Here is a 10,309-nt window from a genome sequence, read left to right as displayed (position 1 = left end):
GTTATCGAGCATACCAGATGATATGACCATCAACTTTGACGGAAGTGATATACCAATAAACAAACATGTTAAAATATTGGGAGTTTACTTTGACAAGTACAAGACGTTCAACACACACATACACCAATTCAACAAAAAAGTAATAGGGGTTATAATGTTCATAAACAGAGTTAAGGACATATTTGACAAAGACACTAGAGTGATTGTTATCAAGACACTACTGTTAAATCTAATGAATCACGGACTAAAAATATGGGGCAACACCAATGAGACCCTCATGCAACGAGTGCAAAAACTGCAAAACTTCGCTGCCAAAGTTGCTGCTGGGGGCTAAAAAAGACGCGATCGTGCTACTCCTGTGATACAAGAACTAAAGTGGATAGAGATGGAAGAAAAAGTGGAGTGTATAATGGTGTATAAAGTGACCCATAAATATTATCCTGAGTGGCTACGAAACTTACCATCGAGGAGTTATTAAGACATCTTTCAGATCGGCAGCCAGAAGGAGAGTCCTCCCTGGGGGGATTTGTGGACCCCACCCCCTAGGAGGGGACTCAGAGGCATGATACTTTTGCCCGTTTTCTTCAACCTTTTGGCGCCCGAGCACACGTATATTCAACAAGGCTTTCGAACGATTTATTGTAGGCATTTCCAGGGGTAGTTCTATGACCTTGGTTGTAGTGTGACAAGTTTCTGCACCGTGAACGTAAACAAACCCTCATGAGGACACGCTTAACTTCCTTGTTGGCCTTCAGAGATGATTGACGTGAGAGAATGAGGTGTCTAAAAGTACAGGGACCCGTTTAACATCTTCTTTGGCCGTTAGAAACGCTTAATGTGAGAGAGAGAAGCATCTAAGAGTAAGGCTATATAATCACCTCAGCCCAACACTCCTACGAAAGCCTTGTCCAATACGTGTATTTGAGCGCCGATATGTTAAAGAATATGACTAAAGAATCCCACTGAGAAATCCGGCTAAATAATCAAGGCTTCAGCCCAACACTTCTACGAAAGCCTTATCCAATACGCGTTTTAAGCGCCGATATGTTAAAGAATATGACTAAAGAATCCCACTGAGAATTCCGGCTAAATAATCAACGCCTCGTCCAACACTCCTTAGAAAAGCCTTGTCCAATACGTATACTTGATCGCCGATATGCAGAAGGATCCCTCCATCCCTCCGTTCCCCGCACAGTCCAGGTGAATGACTAGCGTTCTTGGTCCCAGGTAAACACGCGATCAGCAGTGCCCCGGCGGCCCCCGGTGTGAATGCAGAAATTTCCCCGAGGATCACTTTGCCGGGCGCCAGGTGTTTGGAAAGAGGGAGGGGAGGGGGAGAGGGTGGGAGGAGGGGAAAGTAGAGAGAGGAAGGAGAGATGAAGAACGGAGGAGAGGGAGAGAGGGGGAAGTAAAGAGAGGGGTTGATGAGTGGGGAGGGAAGGAAGAGAGCTGGACAGAGGAGGAGGAGGCGGAAAGAAGAGGTTGGAGGAAGAGATGTGAGCGGGGAGAGAGGAAGAAACATGGAAACATGGAAATGCAGGCAACAGGAAGCCTATTGGCTCATTACGAGGTTGCCCGCTTTGGTGATTTAATCTGCTGGACAGCCACTTGGGGCTTAATGAGCAGATGAAAACACCTCGATACTCAGTTTACTCTCGACGCACCGAAATGACGGTCGATTCCATATTTGAAGGAGTTGATAGTATTCGCATTTACTACTTCTGAGGGAAGATTGTTCCAGTGGCAGATGACTCGGTTTAAAAAGAAACTCCTTCCAATATCTGTGTTACATCGACTCGACTGAAAGGAGGAGAAGAGAGAGAGAGAGAGAGAGAGAGAGAGAGAGAGAGAGAGAGAGAGAGAGAGAGAGAGAGAGAGAGAGAGAGAGAGAGAGAGAGAGAGAGAGAGAGAGAGAGAGAAGAAGAGGAAGGAATGACCGAAGGAGTTATAGAAAGAGAGATAAAAAGAAAGAAAGAGAAGAAGAAAGAGGAAGAGGAAGAACAATGGGGAGGAAAGAAGAAAGAAGGGTGGAAGAAAGGAGGGAAGGAAGAGAGAGAGAGAGAGAGAGAGAGAGAGAGAGAGAGAGAGAGAGAGAGAGAGAGAGAGAGAGAGAGAGAGAGAGAGAGAGAGGAAGAGAAACATGGAAACATGGACTAGCAGGCAGCAGAAAGTCTGTTGGCTCATTACTAGGCTGCCTGCGTTCAGTGATTCAATCAATCCGTTTGCCATAGGAGTGGCTTGCAGGGAAGGATTAAAGCACTTGTGTATCTACTCTTGGGAACGTTCAGTTCACTCCCGATGCAGCAAAGCGGCGATCAGTGCGTTTCTTGAAGGGGTTGATGGTATCTGCGCTAACCACCTCTGCAGGAAGGCTGTTCCAGTGGCGAACAACTCTATTCGAGAAATAACTCCTGCCGATGTCGGTATTGCATTGCTTTGCTTGAATTGTTTTTCCGTTGTTTCTTGTTCTCAGGCTGGTTTGTAGCGTGAAGAGTTTGGAGTGATCAACGTTGCTGAGCTTGTTCAGGTACTTAAAGACTTGTATCATGTCTCCCCGCAGTCGTCTCTTTTCCAACGTGAAGAGGTTGAGTCCCTCGAGTCGCTCTTCATAGGGCTTCGTCCTCAGTGATGGTATCATCTTCGTGGCGCGGCGCTGTACTCTCTCAAGTAATTCAATGTCTTTCCTGTAATTAGGAGACCAGAATTGCACGGCGTATTCCAGGTGGGGCCTTACCAGCGAATTGTACAAGGATAACATAACTCCCGGCGTCTTGTATTCGAAGTTCCTCGCTATGAACCCAAGCATTGTATTGGCTTTCTTACAGGCGGACTTGCAGTGTTTTATTTGTTTCAAGTCACTGCTGATGGTGACCCCGAGGTCTCTTTCCTCTTGCACAACATGTAGTGGTTCGCCACCCATGTGGTATGTGTGGTTGCTGTTTCTGGATCCGATATGCATTACTTTACATTTGGCAGTGTTGAAGGACATCTGCCATTTTTCTGACCACCGAGTGATCTGGTCCAGGTCTCTGGATAATTTCGCAGTCTGCCGTTGTGAGGGCCTTCCCACCCACCTTTGTGTCGTCGGCAAATTTTGAAAGATTGGATTTCAATCCTAGTTCTAGGTCGTTGATATATATGATGAAAAGTATGGGTCCCAGCACTGACCCCTGTGGCACTCCACTTGTGACCGGGAGCCACTCGGAGGCCTGTCCGTTGAGTACAACTCGTTGTTTTCTTCCAGTGAGCCAGTCCTTGGTCCACGCTGTCAGATTGCCGCCTAATCCCGCCGACTTGAGTTTCTTGAGGAGTCTTTCGTGTGGCACTTTGTCAAAAGTAAAAAGTGAAGAGAAGGAGGAGGAGGAGAAACAGTAGAAAAACTATCAAAACTACTACTACTACTACTACTACTACTACTACTACTACTACTACTACTACTACTACTACTACTACTATATATTACTACTACCAACCCTATTAATAACCAACACATTTCTGATTTCGCAACCTTACCAGCGCAACACTAAAGCCCCGTTCACACTGTGCCGACTCTTGGCCACGACAACCCACGACTCTAGGGTACACGAGGTCTTGGGTGTTGATGTGAAAGGGTTGGGCATGCCTTGAAAGATGTCTTGAGACTGTTGCCGAATGCTGCGCTGACGTCATGACGCGAGTCTGGAGTCGTGAGGGTTAACATAAGAATATAAGAACATAAGAACGTAAGGAGTCTGCAAGAGGCCGGTTGGCCTATACAAGACAGCTCCTGTACACTCAACCCCACCTTACCTCACCATCCATAGCTTTATCTAACCTCTTCTTGAATGTATCTATGGTGTTGGCGCCCACAACATGGCTCCCAAGCCTGTTCCATTCATCTACCACTCTATTGGTGAACCAATTCTTGCCTATATCTTTGTTGAATCTGAATTTGTCTAACTTGAAACCATTGCTACGCGTCCTACCTGGCTCTTTTACTATCAAAATCTTATTGACATCCCCTTTATTAAAGCCCTTCATCCATTTATAGACTTCGATCAAGTCTCCTCGCAACCTTCGCCTTTCTAGAGAGTGTAGGTTTAACTGCTTCAGCCTGTCTTCATAAGGCAAGTTTCTCACCCCCTGAATCATCTTTGTCATCCTCCTCTGTACAGATTCTAACATCTTGATATCCATTCTATAGTAGGGGGACCAGAACTGAACTGCATAATCTAGATGAGGTCTAACTAGTGCTAAGTAAAGTTTGAGGATGACTTCAGCGCTCCTATTGCTTACGCTCCTTGAGATGAAACCAAGTACTCTGTTTGCCCGATTTTAAGCCTGAATGCATTGAGACCTAGGACGGAGGTCAGCGCTCACTAGTACACTAGAGCACGATATGCACTAGTTGGCGGAATGTCCCAGACAGTCGACAAGACACCAAGGCCCCAATAAAACCTACCCCACTTCTTGGAGCGTGGGAAGCAACTTGTCAAATGAAAAAGTCGCTGGGTTGTCGTGGCCCTGAGTCGGCACAGTGTGAACGGGGCTTAACACATCATTGCAACACACCATGACATACAGAAAACGAGGGGCATGAAGCACGATAGACATATACATGTACTACCGATTATTGGGGTGAATAAATCAATTGCCAACACAGAGAAGCAGGTATATCTATAGGGATTGATTGTGTGTGTTTAGGGGTATGAAAATGGACTGTGCTTGTTTGGATTGATGGATGAATAAAGTATTAGGTTATGTTTTTGTGTGTGTTTATGTGTTTGTGATTGTTAAAAATGATGGATAGATTGCTGGATAGACAGAGAGGGAGAAAACTGAAAATGAATGGACGTAGTAGAGACGAAGAAGGAAAAGAAAGAAGAAAAGGGGAGAAGGAATCAGAAAAAAAAGACAGAGAAAGAAGCAGACACAGAGAAACAAAAAGAGACAGACAGAGACAGAGAGACATGGCTAATACTGACTAATACTGTCTCGTTAATCGCCTGGCTGTCAATGGAGAGAGCAAGGAGACAGACATGAGGGCCCATAATTCCTCACCCTCCTCCTGGTCGTGGTGGGAAGCTGGTGTCTCGAGGGGTTGTGGGTATCGCTGGGCTCCCGCAGGTCACCAGAAAGACAGACAGACAAATATATCATCCAGAATCTTAGCTCTCTTAAATCACTGGTCAACTTTTGCATTAGGAAGATAGACAGCCAAGTTACAAACCAAGTGTGTAGTGTAAGGGAGTGTGGCTGTGGTGGAGGCGGTGGTATGTAGTTAGCAAGTCACAGGTACAGTGAGAATGGAAAATATATATGAAATAGAGCAAAGTCAATAAAATTAATTGAATTACACGAGAAAAGACAGTGCAATGAAAACAAAATTCAGTTCTTTTGGATCAGTGGTGGCGGTGTGTAGTTATCAAGTTCATAGAGGCTGTGAAATTAATAACAAAAAGACTCCAATGATAGAAAGCAAAGTTAGGTTACTAGAAAAAATAAAATAGGAAAGGGAAGCTGTGAAATAAAGAAAAATGCTCTTCTATTAAAAGTTAGCAAGTTCATAAGAGCAGAAAAAAAATAAAACATCACTGACAGAAAGCAAAGTGCATGAACGTCAGTTAGGAGAGAGAGAGAGAGAGAGAGAGAGAGAGAGAGAGAGAGAGAGAGAGAGAGAGAGAGAGAGAGAGAGAGAGAGAGAGAGAGAGAGAGAGAGAGAGAGAGAGAGAGAGAGAGAGAGAGAGAGAGAGAGAGAGAGAGAGAGAGAGAGAGAGAGAGAGAGAGAGAGAGAGAGAGAGAGAGAGAGAGAGAGAGAGAGAGAGAGAGAGAGAGAGAGAGAGAGAGAGAGAGAGAGAGAGAGAGAGAGAGAGAGAGAGAGAGAGAGAGAGAGAGAGAGAGAGAGAGAGAGAGAGAGAGAGAGAGAGAGAGAGAGAGAGAGAGAGAGAGAGAGAGAGAGAGAGAGAGAGAGAGAGAGAGAGAGAGAGAGAGAGAGAGAGAGAGAGAGAGAGAGAGAGAGAGAGAGAGAGAGAGAGAGAGAGAGAGAGAGAGAGAGAGAGAGAGAGAGAGAGAGAGAGAGAGAGAGAGAGAGAGAGAGAGAGAGAGAGAGAGAGAGAGAGAGAGAGAGAGAGAGAGAGAGAGAGAGAGAGAGAGAGAGAGAGAGAGAGAGAGAGAGAGAGAGAGAGAGAGAGAGAGAGAGAGAGAGAGAGAGAGAGAGAGAGAGAGAGAGAGAGAGAGAGAGAGAGAGAGAGAGAGAGAGAGAGAGAGAGAGAGAGAGAGAGAGAGAGAGAGAGAGAGAGAGAGAGAGAGAGAGAGAGAGAGAGAGATGGAGGAGAGAGCACGCCAGCAGCCCCCAGCCTGACCTGCGCCCCACAACCACCAATTGAAACGGAGGACAGTCAGGAGGATTCTCCGACTATGAATGAGGTACACGGCCAGAGAGAGAGAGAGAGAGAGGAAAGAACGAGAGAGACAAAGAGAAGACACAAGCTGAACAGGAAACCCCCATCCCCCACCACACAAGCCACAAGTGCCCTGCCAAAATTGACCAGGACTGCAGGAGGTGCCTCCCACCCCAGGTGGCGCGGCTGGTGGGAATCAGGAAGCCTAGAGCACTGAGGAAGGTGACTCACGACCCCCAGAAGACGCCGAGACAGCCCCACCTCGCTGCCGGCCGGGCCAACCCACCCAGGCCACAGACCCCCCTGCCCTCTGTCAGAAACAGAAACCCCCTCTCCCAGCCGATCCACCTCCTACCCCCTCCCGTCCTCCCCGCCACCATCACCACTACAACCGAGGACGCGGAGACACACCACGGCACACACACCATCGCCCCCAACCCTCTGACTCAGGGCCTCACCACCTTCTGTGGCAGGTGCGTCAGCGCGGCCACACAGTTAATCACTGCTTGAGACCATCTGCGACATCTGTGGCCGACGTGGGCACCTCGCTGACCAGTGTCGCAAGAGGCAGCAGAAGCAAAGCGAAGTCTAGAGTGCGTATTGCCAGCGGCGAGGACACACCGATGACGAGTGTTACGTCGAGCCGCCGACATCAGACAGGAACGACTGCTTCGAGCAATCCTGTCTGGAACACCAGCCACCCATCACCCAGCCTGCTCCCTACCAGCAAGCGGTGCACGCCCCGCCCTACCCATCCTGGCCTCATCCCCGCACACCCTTCCGCTGATCCGATAAGGCGATACGGACACCAGCGGCCTCAAGATTCTGTCCGCCAACGTACGAGGCTTTAGGACCAACATCGGGGAGCTGACACACGCCTTCGTCCTCAGGCACCACATCGACATAGTGGTGACAGTGGAGACCTTCCTGGACGCCACATGTGCCACCACCTGTGATAAGATCCCCGGTACTGCACTGGGCCAGACGAGACCGCCACACAGGACAGGGGGAGGCATTGCTGTTTGCCACCGAAACGGCCTGCAGATGGACGCCTCACCACAGACACTCCTGGAAATGGAGATGATGTTCCTCCGCATCATTCTCGAGGACAGGAGCGCTCTGCTACTCTGTGCCATGTACCGGCCACAGTGGCAAGGCAGCGCCCCTCACCTACCTCACAGAGCACCTGGACGACCTTATGGCTGCCCACAGCCGTCAGTACGCGATGGTTGTGGGCGACCTAAATCAACACCTGGTGGCGAGGGCCTTCACCGAGCTCACAGCGGTGCATGGATTGCACAACCATGTTGAGTTCCTGACACATCAGCGAGGAGGCTCCTGGACCCTGTGCTCACAGACCTGCCGAGTGACTGCGTGCTGTGCTGCCCACTAGACCGTGTGGGCAGTTCCGACCACAATGCCATACTCACCACCATCAGCCTGGCCCCAGCGCGTGAAGAGGAACACCAGCGAGTCATCTGGCTGTGGGACCGCGCGGACTGGACGGCTGCAAGGCAGGCCCTGGCAGCGACTGCTTGGGGCACAGTCCTTAACGGTGACCCACAACATGACGTCTCCGCCCTCACCACTGTCCTCAATACCGTCCAGCAGCAACACGTCCCCCACCGCACCTACTCATCCAGCCCAAAAGACCAGCCTTGGTTCGGGTACAGGTGCCGTATTGCAGCCGAAAGGAAATACAAGGCTTGGACAAGATATAAAAGACACCCCACGCAGGAAAATAAGGCCCAACACAGACGAGCCTGCAAAAATATGACGAGGACAGCAAAGTGGGCAAAAGAAAGGTGGGACGCCGACAGGAGGAGAAAGCTGTCCCCAACCAAACCGACCCGAAACAGTGGTGGGGGCTGGTGAAGGAACAGCAAGGCCATACCCCCCAGGAACGTATCCCGCCCCTGAGGAAACCTGACGGAGACCTGGCCATCACCAGCCGGGAAAAGGCTGACCTGCTGGCCTGTCACTTCAGTCAAAAGATGACAACCCAGGAGCCAGACAGGCAGCCGCCCACCCTCCCCCAACTCATCGCCTCAAGACGAGAGACTGTGCTACTCTCTGAGGACGCTGTCAGGAGACATCTGAGGGGCGTCAACACCAGGAAGGCGCCAGGCCCTGACAGCGTGAGTCCATACTTACTGCGGCGATGCTCCGATGAGCTCACCAGCCCCCTCGCCCAGATCTTCCGGCGATGCCTGCAGAGCGGGGTGGCCTGCACAGTGGAAGGAGGCCAGAGTCGCACCTGTACACAAGAAAAATCCAGGTCCGAGCCAGGCAATTACAGGCCAATATCACTCCTCCCAATCATCAGCAAGATATTTGAGAGGATCATCGGGGAGCAATTGACATCCTTCTCGAGGAAACCACCTGCAGTCACCGAAGCAGTTTGGTTTTCGGAAGGGCCGCCCTACTCAGACCTCCTCCTTCTCCTCTCAAAGTCCTGGCATGACGCCCTTGATGACGGCCACCCTCTCTCGTGATTGCTCTGGATATAGCTGGCGCGTTCGACTCCGTTTGGCACCGCGGTCTGACGGCGAAGCTACAGCAACCAGGCATCACGGGGACCTGCTGCGCCTGCTCTCAAACTACCTGTTAGGCAGGAGCCTCCACGTAGCAGTCAACGGAAGCACTCGACCAGCTTCCCGGTGGAGGCCTCCGTTCCACAGGGTCCGTCCTTGACCTATTCTGTGGAACATATACTTAACGACCTCCTGCAAACCATCCTGGCAGCAAGCGCTACGCCGACGACTGCACCCTCTCCAGAACATACAAGAGGGAGGAAGCCCAGGACGTGATAGAGTCCGTCAACAGACAGTTGGCAGACATAATGGCCTGGGGAAAGAGGTGGCAAGTCAGGTTTGCCCTGACAAAACCCAGGCCATGGTAATATCACGTTCTCGGAGGACGCGAGGCAACTCCACGGCAGACTGAGATTCGGGAATGACACCATCCTCTGCAGTCCAGCGTCGACATCCTGGGCGTGGAGGTGGACTCCAGCTGCGGTTTGACCGTCACCTTGAAAGGGTGGCGCAAAAGCCTCCCAGAAGGTGAACCTCCTGCGCCGCATGAAGAACCTCCTCGATGCTGAAGGCCTGAACACCCTCTATAAGGCACAAGTCCGTCCAGTGATGGAGTATGCACCGCTCACCTGGATGGCCAGCGCCCGCTGCCACCTCAACCTGCTAGACAAGGTGCAGAGGAGGGCTGAACGCCTCATCAACGGCACCCAGCACCACCGACCGAGCCAGTGGGAGACACAGCGACAACAACAACAACAACAACAACACCCACACGAAGGAAGGGCAAGACCAGCCACGAACCAGCTGAATAGCCTGGAGCACCGTCGCCGCGTCGCTGCCCTGACGGTGCTACAAGGCACAAGTGGGCCTAGTGCCCCACCTGACGGACCTGAGGGCTACCTGAGGAGGTCTGAGCGCAGCACGAGAACGGTGCTGAGCAACGCCTCCTCCTGGAAGTGCCAATGGCCCGCCCAGCACCCACCAACGTGCCTTCTCCATCGCAGCGGTGGTGTGGTGGAACAACCTCACTGCTGATGTGGATGTGACACAACCGTCCACTCAGCAAATGAAGGTTGCGTCCCACAGGTGGCTACTCCTACACCCACCGTAAATATGTATATATATAATTGTATAATATATTGTATAATAATTGTATAATATAATCGGCAGAAGCTTTTAAATAGCTCCCCAACGGTCGGGGGAACTTTAGCATAGACAAATAATACTGCCATGTACTAATGTACTGAACACGTTTAAATAAAAAAAAAAGAGAGAGAGAGAGAGAGAGAGAGAGAGAGAGAGAGAGAGAGAGAGAGAGAGAGAGAGAGAGAGAGAGAGAGAGAGAGAGAGAGAGAGAGAGAGAGAGAGAGAGAGAGAGAGAGAGAGAGAGATTTA

General features: G+C 50.3%; 1 protein-coding gene across 1 annotated transcript; it reads left to right on the top strand.

The window, feature by feature from the left end:
- Positions 1-1,839: 1,839 nt before the first annotated feature.
- LOC126994212 (putative uncharacterized protein DDB_G0271982) lies at positions 1,840-6,365 on the top strand (the record flags this gene model as incomplete). The annotated part of the gene is made up of 2 exons (XM_050853499.1): positions 1,840-1,905; positions 6,216-6,365. Coding segments are annotated over 2 exons (216 nt in total), but the record flags the coding sequence as incomplete, so codon positions are not given.
- Positions 6,366-10,309: the final 3,944 nt, after the last annotated feature.

The sequence above is a fragment of the Eriocheir sinensis genome, unplaced genomic scaffold (assembly GCF_024679095.1).
Source record: "Eriocheir sinensis breed Jianghai 21 unplaced genomic scaffold, ASM2467909v1 Scaffold749, whole genome shotgun sequence".
In the NCBI taxonomy this organism is placed as follows: domain Eukaryota; kingdom Metazoa; phylum Arthropoda; class Malacostraca; order Decapoda; family Varunidae; genus Eriocheir; species Eriocheir sinensis.
The sequence above is the reverse complement of the archived record's forward strand: the minus strand, read 5'-3'. Positions and strand labels throughout refer to the sequence as shown.